Raw genomic sequence first — 13689 nt, 5'->3', positions numbered from 1 at the left:
TGGGGGGCGGTTCTTCGGATGAGACCGTAAAAACCAAGGTCCCGTGTCACAACAGGTGTGGCACGGTAAAGACCCCCCTGCTATATGGCCGTAAGCACCGAGCATAGGCCTAAATTTGACAGCCCTTCACCGGCAGTGGTGACGTCTCCATATGAGTGAAATATTCTCGAGAGGGACGTTAAACAACAATCAATCTGGCTCGCAACATGGCTAGTATTCAACGTCTGGCTATAGATATAATTATATGTACATTGTATATGATATATATATATATATATATATATATATATATATATACACACCAAAATGCAGATGACCACAGCGGGCGAATTTGCGAAATGAATTAATTTGTGGAGAGGAAGATACCTTTGCATCCGGTATGAGAGGAGCATGTCTTATTCACTGTGTAGTCCGTCAAGCTGTGTTTACAAAGATCCTTTACACACGATATAATAGTGGATACATTGTATTCAGGAGGGCAGCATATGTGGCGTTTTCGATGTTGTGTCCCAGAACCACACTGGTTTGAGCATTGAGTCCAGCTTCCCCATCCGGCCCAGTCACAAAAGTTAAAATGGGTACCTTTACATGTTCCGTTCACAGCTGCTGAACAGCAAACAAACGAAACAGTAGCAGCCAAAATTGTTACACCATAGAACACCTTCATTTTCATGGATCTGAATAAAGGCAATGTATTGGCACATGTGTTGTCTTTTAAATAAGAAGAGCTGATAAAAAAAAGAACAGGTCTTTCGATGCAGATCTGGTTACAAAAATGTTAGACGTGCGTAAGCCAGGAGAAGGATTGAATTTAATTCTTGCGGTCTCCTGTATTCTAATATCACTTAGTAGGCATGTCTTTTATTTTATCTACTTTGCCTTTGATACAAATGAGTTTTATGAATTTCTCTTTATCGACGATGTTTTATTCATTAGCAATACTCATTTTCATTCATATTTCGATTCAATATATCCCTGTGAACTCGAAATTAAAGACACAACAGATTCCCCCACATCTGCTTTGTACGTATATATCTTATTGAAAATAAATATTAACGGCAAACTAACAACACTACTTTATGACAAACAAAATGACGTCAACTTCTCCATCGTCAACTTCCCATATTTGTGTGGCAATCATATTGTGTTTATGGCTCTGATTCGATACGCACGAACATGTTCTGCTTACGATACATCTTTAAACTGAGGCAGGCTACTGACAGATATGTTGATGTTACAAGGGTTTTAACAGTCTCCGTTTAATGTCAGAATTTTGCAAATTCTACTGGTTTTATAATGATCTTATTCAAAAATACAACCTGTCATTAGGTCTAATGCCATCTCACATGTTTCATATCAATTGTAAATATTTTGTCTACAGATTACTCCGTTTACCTAATACTTATATATGGCTCACGGAGGGTGCGACTGGTCAACAAGGGATGCTCACTCCTCCTAGGCACCTGATCCCACCTCTGGTTAGTCCAGGTGTCTGTGTTTGCCCTTCTCGTAATTTGGTATTCTTTACAGGATCTATTTTAGATTTATCACTGTTATATTAACCTTTTCATTGCTAAGAAACAGAATTAGTAAGTGATTATTCAGTGATAACTGAGTGGTCGCTAATAGGCTAGCAAACTTTAATTGATTAATGATTCAAGGTCATAAAGAAGTTTCTGAATGGCTAGCGAGGTCACTACATGTAATATATGACTTGGTATTTCAAATGCTCACTGAAAGTCAACTGGATGTACTACTCACTGAGAGTCAACTGAATGTCCTACTCACTGAGAGTCAACTGAATGGTCCTACTCACTGAGAGTCAACTGAATGGTCCCACTCACTGAGTCAAATGAATGGTCCTACTCACTGAGAGTCAACTGGATGTCCCACTCACTGAGAGTCAACTGAATGGTCCTACAAATATACATGTATGTAGAAGTGAAACTGAATTATCATTAAATGATAAGTAAACAATGTCTTAGTTTTGCATTTGTACCCATCTATATGCTAGGCTAGACAAGTTGCATATTTTTATCGCCAATTTTTATTGCATTCTGCTGTACTTGACGTGGTAATCCCAGAATTATTCTGCACATTTGAACACATGTAATCTCATTTCATATATGAGGTATCTCCATCTTTTAAAGAACGCTGACCGGATGTATACCCCAGCTACCATTTGATCAGCTTGTGTTTTACCTACGTCGTACCTGTAATTTCTTTTCTTGAACGACTCCATTCAAAATATTGCAACAAGAATGACAAGATACAGAGTGCGACTTACACCTTGCATCAAATGCATCTGCACAATTTCATTTATATTCTGTAGAAAGTCTGGTGAGGGATCTTCTTTTTAATACCAAAACCAGTAATACAAACTGAGATCCTCATATAACGCGAAGTAACTCGTACAAAATCTTTCGAAATTTGACTTAAAAGTTCGTATTATCGCTCTCTTTGTATCAAAGCTCGCATGATAAAGAAACAGGAAGTTTTCATGAGTGGAGTTGTATTATTTCCCCAAAATTTACTTCCTTACGGAGAGACAACCATAACGCGGAGTGATATCAGACCTATTTACAGAATGTGTGTGATCACATTTTAATTAGCAAGGACTTTATTTCTAACTGAATCATAGACCAGAACGTGCACATCTTCACTTCAGACTACTTTTAAGGTCAGTTATCTACATGTAAATACTTTCTTTCTGAAAACAGCTAATGATTTAATTGGGATGAACTGATGTGAAAAATAAGTAAATAGATTAGTAAATGCATTTAGAATGCGTCAATAGTTCGCACCTGATGTATAACCGTTATAAATATATCATATTGACATATTGTGTTTACAATTGTATAGCGTTTACATCTACATAAATCTTACCATGATATTATCAGTCAACCAAAGAAGAACGATTCAAACAGTAATTTCTATATACATTGTATTTCAACGTTTAAAATATACAGACATGCTCCCTCGGTACACTGTATATTACCCCTGTTATAATGCCGCCCCGCTTACTACCTGAAAATCCCAAAGAACAGATTTATCCCCATGTTAACACCCCTGTTATAATGCCAATCTTGCATAATGACATAGGCCACTGATTTTCACAAACAAATGGTCAAATGTTATACGGTTTACCCTCAATAATAATGCCAATTACCTAAAATCCATCATTAATCACTTTTAGACTTTGAAAGTAGTGCAGTAAAGTGTGATAAGATTATCGAAATGTTTATACAGAATGGGGCCCAAATAAATTACAGAATTGAATTTCTTTTGACAGCTCATTGAGTTGTCAGTAATGGTGAATTCGTTATATTGCCACCCCCATTTTATTGGCCAAATTGGTCTTGAACAAAAGTTAGCGATGTATCGAGGGAGCACTATATATATATATATATATATATATATATATATATATATATATATATGACATTATTAACAGGTAACACAATGCATCCAGTTTTGGCTGTGATATTCGATGTCCTGTACACTGTGTTTATAACACCACTGACTGCAGGAAATGTTGTCCAATCAGATGGCTACCATGGAAGTGACACTCGCAAAACCGACGGAAGTTTGTCCTCTATGGTGACGATAGCCTGTTTAACAGCCATAACATTTGTAGTCATTGGAATTTATGCCAAGAGTGACGATTCGGGAAAATCGACGACTGCGATAACAGCGATGACGTTTGTTCTTACAGCGATGGCACTACTTGCCATTGTTTTGATTGCAGTTCTTGCGTTCCGAAAGAGACACGAATGGTTCATAGCGGCCAACATAAAAGAGAATGCAGCCGAAAAATTCAAGGGAAAATTTTTGTGGCTATTCAGTCTTGGTATAATCATGAAACATGCACTCGAACTGGCGATCAATATAGACTGTTTTGATAAGGAACACACCAAAGACTTCGTGTCGGCATTCATGGTGGTTCATATTGTGTCTATATTGTACTATTGCATTCAAACAGGATTCATAAGTTACTTCAAAGACTATAAATTCCAAAGTTCAGTCAGAATTAATTATGGTATACTGATCGTGCTGCTCACAAATCTGACACTCTGGTTCACAAGCATTGTTGGCGAAAATGAAGATTCGAGCCTACGTAAAAATGACTCTAGAGGTATTGATGAAGAAATAGTATGTTTTCATAACTCTACTATTCAGAAATTGCGCGAAGATACCCTTCCATTTCTCAATCCTTGCGGAATAGAATATGCATTGCTAGCAACAAGTTTCATGCTGTCCTTGTGGCCCTCTGTGAAAAAGGAAATCCACGATTCACAGGAACTGGAAGTGTCAGCAGACATGGATGCCATCGAGGAAAGCTGTGAGGAGTACACCCCTTTGTTACGACGTCGGGTGCGACGAACGCCTCCAACTGAGGCTTGCCCAGAGGAATTAAAGCGCCGCAGTCCGATTTCATTTTTCCTCGCCATTTTGTTTGGTCTGATTTTGAACCTCCCAGTGATAATCTCCACTGTGCTGGTGTTCTTTGACGCGTATCAATCAGCTATTTACAGAGGAGTTCGATATTCTATAATGGTTGTATACAAATTATCGATGCTGATAATGGTGTTCATTCTGTTTCACCACATCACCAAATACGGCAAACCAAACAACGTGAAGAGAAAGCTGTCCTCAACTGAATACATTTTGGTTTTCGCAAATGCTGGTACAATCGCCGTTTGCACTTTCGATTTCATTGTGAGTTTAAACAGCGCGTGTTACATTCTTATGACGGAAAACATCATTGATATTATTTTGACTTTCCTGCAAACTACCTTAATCATGCACTCTACTCGCATCACCATCAAAAAGACAGTGGACAGTGTCATAGCTGCTGAGTACGTGTGTCTTCTGCTATCCGTGTGTAACATTGTGTTGTGGGTTGGGGATAGTTTCAATAATATGGAGAATAGAGTTTGTTTCACAGCAGACGACAAAAACACCAAAACAAACAAAGTGATGAAGTATGTTGTTTTCCCCATCCTCGTGTTCTATCGTTTTCATGCATCCATCGACTTGTTCGGACTTTTCTCCAGAATGACAAAGAACTAAGAATATGTCTTATGATGTTACTAGTACATGTACTCATATCTATACATAATTCTAGATCGAATGTAAAGAGTCTAACATTGCCGTGACTATTGTAGTAAAATACTTAAGAACTACAAGTGTTTACAACAAATCATTTGATACTAGAACTCATTATGCTTACTGTCGGTTCCTGCTTTACACGAGTACTAGTTAATATCGCGAAATGACTCGTGTACACAGAATCGCAAGAACATGGATTCTTGAGTGGTTTGTTTTATTTCGCAAGTGGCGCTTCTCGCTAATATAAACGATAACTATAATCCTTGTCTTTATTTAGGGATTTACAGTTTTCGTTATCGATTTATTTTCCCGCAATGTATCTAAGGTAAGGGAATGAAAATTGTGAATTTTGGGAGATATACATGGAAACGGATTTCATGTAAACACATGAAGATGAGGAACCATGTTATACAATGTAGTGTCTTAATGCGCAAAAGTATATATATACCGGTATGTGGTTGTGCACACATGCATGGGCACATCAGTAACCGATATCCCGGCATGCAGTATTCTTCACATACATGTAATCTGAACCAATCATATCTTAACATTAATATGAAATAAAAGTCAAGAACACCACACATTTACTAAACTAAAAAAAAATCAAAATCATTGTAAGTAAAGATCGAATACATCAATTTGTAAAAACAAAATGACTTCAGGTAACTTGCATTACTGTCTGATAAAAGTATGACAGTGTATCTATTTCCATTTATTGGAGTTAAAACTAATAAATGATCAAATAAGATATATAGGTCATCGCACATGTGCGAGAAATATATACAGATATACCGTATATAAACAGATATATAGTCTTCTGCAGCAATTTCATTACATTGGTGTTCCTTTTCAATTGAACTATATGGTAGTTCTGAGTATTCATATAACTTGAATTGTAAAATTATTTCTTATGTTCATAAATCTTCTAACCGCTTTTGTACATTTTAATTTTTGTACCTTTTAAAAAATTATTATTTTTTTCCTTCTAACGGGCTGGATTAATCTATGTTAGTATTGATCTATATTATATGTATATACATGTATGTGTATGACTGTATGTGTTTGGTAAGTGTACGTGTGTATGTGTAGAACATGTTGATCAATAAAAATATCAAAATTCGGCAAAACTCTTATTAACTATTTTCATGTAAACCTCATTACATAATTGTTACATCTTCAAAGAATTGTATCTGTATGTCTACTCACCCTCTACCGTATTATTTGTATATATTTGTAAATATTTTGTATTTATAACCGATGAGCTGTATAGCTTAAGGGAAAAAAAATAAAGAATCAAAGAACCTTTCTATCAATATGCCTTTGTATTTGGGAGAGGACCTACAAAGGTTATGCCTGTTGTCCGATCCTGTTGAGTTTCTCATTAAAATATGCTTTAAAAATATTTATAACCAGAATCATAAATCATTGTCATAAAATTGCTAATTTCCTTTAACAGCATTATCAACAATTCACACAAACGTGTTATAACGGTATAATACATGTAGTATTCATAAACTTTCATGAAACTGTTTCTTTACAAAAATATACAAAATGACCGGGGAAAATAAAGGAAATTTATCGCATAATGGACTTGATTAGAAATAAATGAAAACAGAACTATTGCCCTTGGATTCAATATATTTCATGTTTAACAAGAATTTTAACAATAACAATCGGAAAGGACTCCAATAAAATCATGGGTGTAACATCCACATTTGCATGATATTCACATACCTCTTATTGGTATATTTAAGAACCTTCAAGTGACGGTCTTCTGACTACAGCAGGACTCAGAAAATAAGTCAGATGTGTGTGGAGGTGGTGCAACCATGCATCGTTAAACTCGCGAGAACTGGATATCTTTCATGCAATAAAGGATTCCGGTCATGGGTAACCACTGGGCCATCTATGAGCCGCTAATATATCTTAGTTACTTAAATATTTCTTATGTTTAGATATTAGATGACAGTTTATGAAATATATATGTGTCAACTATCCTATTTGGAACCTTGCAGAACTGTACCCCAATGGGGGCCTCAAGGTTTGGTAGCCAATCATTGGCTTGGTTAGGCACGCGCTAGCTTATGTTTTGCTCGCGCTAGCCTTTCCGTATACATGGGATTTAGTTACCGCATTTGGTAGAATGAATCTAAATTCTTTTAATTTGTTCAACCATTAATATAAATATGCACTTAGTTTGTTTTCTATCAGGAGTAGAGACGGCGTTTTTTTTTAAGAAATAAAAATCAACAAGAGGTACTGTGAGCAATGCTCACTAAGAATACCCCCCGCTTACCCCAATCTCCCAAAGGGTGTTGGTAATAGGTATAAACTACCTCTTTTCTGAGTGTAAAAAACAAATGGCATGACAAACCGAACCATATTGCTACTTCAATGTCCAGTGCGCGTGACCTTTGACCTTTTGACCCCAAAATCGATAGGGAACATCTTCATCCCATGGGTAGTCCATATGTATGATATGGTGACTGTAGGTGAAAAGGATAACGCTTTAGAGCCCGGAAACCATATTGCTACTTCGATGTCCAGTGTGCGTGACCTTTGACCTTTTGACCCCAAAATTGATAGGGAACATCTTCATCCCATGGGTAGTCCATATGTATGATATGGTGACGGTAGGTGGAAAGGATAACGCTTTAGAACCCGGAAACCATATTGCTACTTCGATGCCCAGTGTGCGTGACCTTTGACCTTTTGACTCCAAAATCGATAGGGAACATCTTCATCCCATGGGTAGTCCATATGTATGATATAGTGACTGTAGGTGGAAAGGATAACGCTTTAGAGCCCGGAAACCATATTGCTACTTCGATGTCCAGTGCGCTTGACCTTTGACCTTTTGACCCCAAAATCGATAGGGAACATCTTCATCCCATGGGTAGTCCATATATATGATATGGTGATGGTAGGCGGAAAGGATAATGTTTTAGAGCCCGGAAACCATTGCGTCTACAGACGGACGGACGGACAGACAGACGGACAACCCGATTCCAGTATACCCCCCCACAACTTGTTGCGGGGGTATAATAAACGTTAAAACACCATATGATCCATGTAGCCCAACCCTTGAATCTGAACCCCTGACCCATAAATGTCATCGCTCGCGGTATTTCAATGGTAATAGCGTTCGCTTCGTGACATAAAATCATGGATTCTATCCCCGAACGTACTTTGGTCTGTTTAACCTAAGACTCAAGAAAATGCAACCCCCCCCCCCCCAACCCCCCAAGTGGAAATATTGAAAAGGTTCAACTTTGAATTTATAATGTCTATAACGAAAGTGAAAAATTAGGAATACCAGTGTACCAAGTTTAATGTCCATCAAAGGAAGGGTTTTCAAAATATTGAGTTGAGCAGTCAATACTTAAGTGAACAACTATTTAATTCTAAGTGTTTACTAAATAACACATAAAAATTTGGGTTTGATAACTATAGCTATGAAAACAAGCAAAAAAATTCGGAACCTTCATCATCGTGCGACATATCGTTTGCCTTACATAAGGGGGAGGGGCAATCCTGCATAAACCACACCGATATAACATTCATATCTGCATTCTTAATTACTTATAAATGACTTGTAAACCCTAGTCGTAGTCCTTAACTATTCGAAGGCCGATTTTGAGTAGGCCTACCAGCGCAATCTCTCATACACAGCGTGTCTATCTTTGCAATGCTCGATTATGAGCACTGTAAGGATCAACAACTCTGTATGAGAGATTGCTACCCACGATTTCAGTCGGATTACAGGAATACGGTAAATTGAGTACTGCCGTCTGATCAGACTTCGCTCACCGATTGCAGAAAAAATTCTCACGTGATTAATTGACAGATTGTAAATATCTTTTCATGATATGCTCCTTTTGCATTTAATGAGCTATTAATAAGCTTGAAATGCTAAATCAATGAATTATTATTTACACAATCCGCGACCTAATTTTGTCGACTGCCTCTATTCAGATGCCCTACTTTTACAGCCTTTCCATCGGAACACGATCACGATCCCGATGAATATAAAAACGTAACAATGGTAAAAAAAAATTTTTTTTTTTTTTTACACCAGCTGTTCATCAAACGTTAAAAAATTCGAACTTGATTAGAAGTTTGCCACACTGAAATTACACTGCAACTTTCAAATGAATCCTCGCAAGGATAACAAAAAAAAAAAAAATCTGGAAAACCAATGGGACAGACTGACTGACAGACAGAGGGACGAGTGGACAAACGGAGAGAGAAAATCTCTAGTCCCCTTTGGTTTTACAAACTGGTTTGGGACTAATAATAGCCCTGAACAATTTGTTAATCGAAGGGGAAATATTATGAAGCACGGTAAGAAATATTTTCCGGCTTAACGGGAAATATGTATTCAAAAACACATACTGGTATGTATTTGCTAGAATTATGGCTGTGTGAACAACTTCCTTAAAACCTTCTATATATCCGTGAAACGTGCCTTTATATAGAGTTTGTTAAGGAACTCGCCCATAAAATTGTGAATCAAACATGTTTTAAGTGTATTTGCATGGATTACGTAATATTTGGGACTTTTCACGAGTCAATATCGTATGCAGCTTCATTTAGAGTTTAATGGTGGTGGGGGAGATCTTGTGCGAGTGTTTTGATCGTGCATATATCAAAGATACTTAACATTTTGTGAGACGACGTTGACGTAAGTAAGGGTTAAAGAAGTTTAAAGTCTTCATAACTTACAAGTACGAAAAAAAAAACAACTCATGAAAGTCTTATAAATGAATACCAAGGTTCTATCGCAAATGCAAATATTTTTATTGTATGATTCAATAATTCCGTGTATTCTAATTTCCTGAGAAGCAGAGGTTTCAAACGTCTTGTTTATAGTCAGCATAAATTCTATGATGTATTTGCAAATACAACCTGTCATCAAGTTGAATGCTGTTTGATGTGTAAGGTGAAGATAACGAACAGTGATCAATCTCATAACTCCTACAAGCAATACAAAATAGATAGTTGGGCAAACACGGACCCCTGGACACACCAGAGGTGGGATCAGGTGCCTAGGAGGAGTGTTTCATACCAACTTTACATACTTAATTTGACTACCGATTACTACGTTACCAGGTGTGACCGGTCAACAGGGGATGCTTACTCCTCCTAGTCACCTGATACCACCTGTTCCCAAGAATCCGTGTTCATTCTGCTCTAGATCTGAAATTTGTATTTCTATAGGATGTATGAGATTGATATCTGATCGCCATTGTAATCTTTTTCATTTAACAAATTAGAAAACATGAATGTTGTAATTATCTCCACGTGCATTTCATGTGAATCTAACATTTGATGTGAATCTAATATTTGATGTAAATCTAACATTTGATGTGAATCTAACATTTGATGTGAATCTAACATTTGATTTTTCCAACATCGGACCGAAAGAATTTGAGAATTTCTAAACTGATATGATTGATTATTTTTGATCGTCCAATGAAAAATTGCGTCTCTAACCACTTTCGACTTGATCTTGCACTCCATCTGTAAATAAAGAGGGTTGAGCACGTGAACTCTATTTGCCGGTATCGACATTTGAAATAGTTCAGTCATAATTTAATTACCTCTCTGGTACCATATTCACCCCCAACGTCCAGGCTCGACAAATTTTGTATTTCGCAGGTAGCTAAATATAGTTGATTTCAGTAATTGTACACCATTTGTTTTGAAATATCATTATTGATTACTTAACAAGTCAATCGATGACAAATTATACATAAATATCGACTACTAGTGATTTGATTCTTGCAGGAGATGAGCATTGTAAAGCGGTTTGGATTAGCTGTGTACAGGTCGACCATTAAGATCCCTCTGACTGCAGGATACCCAACACGTAATGGAAATCCTGACGAAACAAACGGAAGCCTGGCGTCCGTGGTTACTATTGTTTTCGTCACAGCTGTTACCTTTGCTGTTATTGGTATATTTGGCGCCAAAAAGGGTTACGAACAAGTAGCCAATAAACACATCTGGATAATGATGATGTTGTTGATGTTTTCTGCCCTAATGTCAGTTATTTTCATATCAGTGGTGGCGTACAAAAATCGTGCTACATGGTACAAACCGTCCGAACTGAGAAGAATTGCTATCTACACGAATATAAAGGTGGCGTTTCTATGGCTTTTTGGCTTTGCTTGCATTTTGCACGAATCATTAGGTGCATCACTGGATATAAATTGCTGGACCAGCAACAACACGAGCGAACTGACAGGAATGTTCATAGAGGGCACCTTCAGTCATTTTCTTCAAGTTCTATGTTTATGTTTCCAGTTAAGTTTTATAACTTATTTTCGGTATTACAAGTTCGAGCCCTCTTTGTGCATCAATTATGGTATTTTGATTATTCTGCTCGCAAATTTAAGTCAATGGTTTGATTCTCTCATTAAAGAGATTAATCTTGACACGCCAGAAAACAATACTCTTCACGACAACTGCACAGTCTCATCCAAAATATATAATGTGACAGAAGATCTTGACCTCTACGTGGGGCCAGCTCGTGTCGAATTCTTTCTTTTATCCACTGGTTTCATTATAAGCATGTGGCCCTCCATACAGGAAGATGAACCTACTGAGCCAATAGAAATGAATCATGAACTGTCTTCAGATATCATGGAAACGAACGATGAAAACGCATTGCTTTTGCCCCATTCCTCCGTTCCATCAAATACAACATATAATTCAATGAATTCTCAGAACCATGCCTTACATGTTCAAATCCATCCTGTGTCTCACTTCAGCTCCATTGTGATTGGGGTCATATTAAACATGTCACTGATTATAGGAAACATTGTATTCTTGCGCCTGTCAAGCATAGATCGGGACAGTCTCAGTTTGCGCGAAGCATGGTTTACTTTCACTATGGCATACAAGCTGTGTCTGATAATCATGATTTACATGGTGTACTACCACATCACGTGGAATGACGCGCCCTCCTACGTTAAGGCAAAAAAACTCTCCTCGGGACAATACCTCCTGATATTTTCCACTTCCGGAACCGTCGCACTGTGTACGATAGGAATTATAGTCGGCACTCAAGAGTCACCAGCAACGGACGGTTACATTTTTATCGTAGAAAACTGTCTCGATATTTTGGGAACATATCTTCAAACAGTGCTCATAATACATGCCGAGAAACTCGTCGTGGATGTCAGCGGGAACAGTTTTTTCGCCGTTGAGAGACTGTGTCTCTTGCTTGCTGTCAGCAATCTCTCGTTATGGCTAACTCAGAGCTTCATAGACGTACATTACGTTGCAAAATTTAAGATCCATAATAAGTATACGATCGAGGAAGGGACACTGGAAAACATCGTCAAAATATTGTCGCCTATTTTGATATTTTATCGGTTTCATGTTTCTCTTGATTGGTACAACTTACACAGAAAATTCAAGTAATGCTGCAGAATCTATATATATCTGAAAGTCTTCATTCATGATGCAATTTGAAATTTACATAGAAAATATCTTGAAATTACAGAAGTGTAACACTTTTAACTGTAATCATTTTTATCGATACTTCGTGTTTGTATTATCTCTGAAATCATATGCTGCCTACATGTACACGTACTTACGGAACTAAAATAATGGTAACGTACTCTACATTTCACACACACACACACACACACACACACACACACACACACACACACACACATATATATATATATATATATTAATGATGTGAAATTAGAGAGGGGGCGGGGGGTAAACGTGTACAGTGAGAAAGTGAGGACAAATTTCAACCAATGGACAGAAGTTGTGAAGACAGAGTTGCAATATGAGGACAAAAAAGAATGTCCTCACAATCACGTCCTCATAAATGTGACCTACAACATGTGAAATACAAAATATTATCTTAGTGAGGACAAATGGTGTGAGGAAATGTCCTTACTAATATTCTCTCTCAAAAACCTTTTTTCATAATTCGAAAGAGAGTATTAGATAAGCTTTCATAGGTATCCCTATAGCTATACCTAACATAGTACTTTTTTGCCTTTAGAATGATATATGTGTGTGTATTCTCTTCTACACATTGTGAGGAAGTCCTCACTTAGTATGTTTGGTCGGCTAGAGAGAGAGAGAGAGAGAGAGAGAGAGAGAGAGAGATTGGAATTTAACAGGGTAGCTCATGACCGTACATATGGGGTTAACGTCAGCTTGCGCATGCACAAGTTTATGTTGATCGGGATCAGCGATGTTTCGTAAAATGTTCTGTATGGTTTGTGAAATGTTCTTAATAAAAATTCATTCATTTATACATACAACATGTTGCCAAATTTATATCATGGAATTAAGGTATCGAACTTAATGTTATTATTTAGATCAGATTTTTCCCTCTGTTGAATTTAAACTTTAAGACCTAGATCAAACTCTGAGGTTAAAGGTAAAAACTACAAATATATAACAATACAGCACAAGAGATAAGACTTGCATGTATAATGAAATATCCCCGTGCTTCAATATTTAAAAAACCGTTTTAAAAACGAATTCCAATTTTAAATTTCTGTACGAAACACAAGCCTATGGTTCAAATATTCCAGT

At 37.0% G+C, this 13689-nt stretch overlaps 2 protein-coding genes across 2 annotated transcripts; both read left to right on the top strand.

The window, feature by feature from the left end:
• Positions 1-2516: 2516 nt before the first annotated feature.
• Positions 2517-6419, top strand: LOC125680339 (proton channel OtopLc-like). Its single transcript, XM_048919829.2, has 2 exons — positions 2517-2680; positions 3455-6419. Exon 2 carries the CDS (start codon positions 3463-3465, stop codon positions 5071-5073), a length of 1611 nt encoding a protein of 536 aa, XP_048775786.2. The 5' UTR covers positions 2517-2680; positions 3455-3462; the 3' UTR covers positions 5074-6419.
• Positions 6420-8092: 1673 nt separating this feature from the next.
• LOC125680331 (uncharacterized) lies at positions 8093-13412 on the top strand. The gene is made up of 2 exons (XM_048919816.2): positions 8093-9796; positions 10903-13412. The coding sequence occupies exon 2, from the start codon at positions 10906-10908 to the stop codon at positions 12541-12543; it is 1638 nt and encodes a 545-aa protein (XP_048775773.1). The 5' UTR covers positions 8093-9796; positions 10903-10905; the 3' UTR covers positions 12544-13412.
• Positions 13413-13689: the final 277 nt, after the last annotated feature.

The sequence above is a fragment of the Ostrea edulis genome, chromosome 1, assembly GCF_947568905.1.
Source record: "Ostrea edulis chromosome 1, xbOstEdul1.1, whole genome shotgun sequence".
Classification (NCBI taxonomy): Eukaryota; Metazoa; Mollusca; class Bivalvia; order Ostreida; family Ostreidae; genus Ostrea; species Ostrea edulis.
Note: the sequence above shows the minus strand (reverse complement) of the source record. Positions and strands in the feature narration are given on the sequence as shown.

Coding starts and splice junctions, on each gene's coding strand:
- LOC125680339 (XM_048919829.2), top strand. CDS start 3,463: ATGCATCCAGTTTTGGCTGTGATATTCGATGTCCTGTACACTGTGTTT.
- LOC125680331 (XM_048919816.2), top strand. CDS start 10,906: ATGAGCATTGTAAAGCGGTTTGGATTAGCTGTGTACAGGTCGACCATT.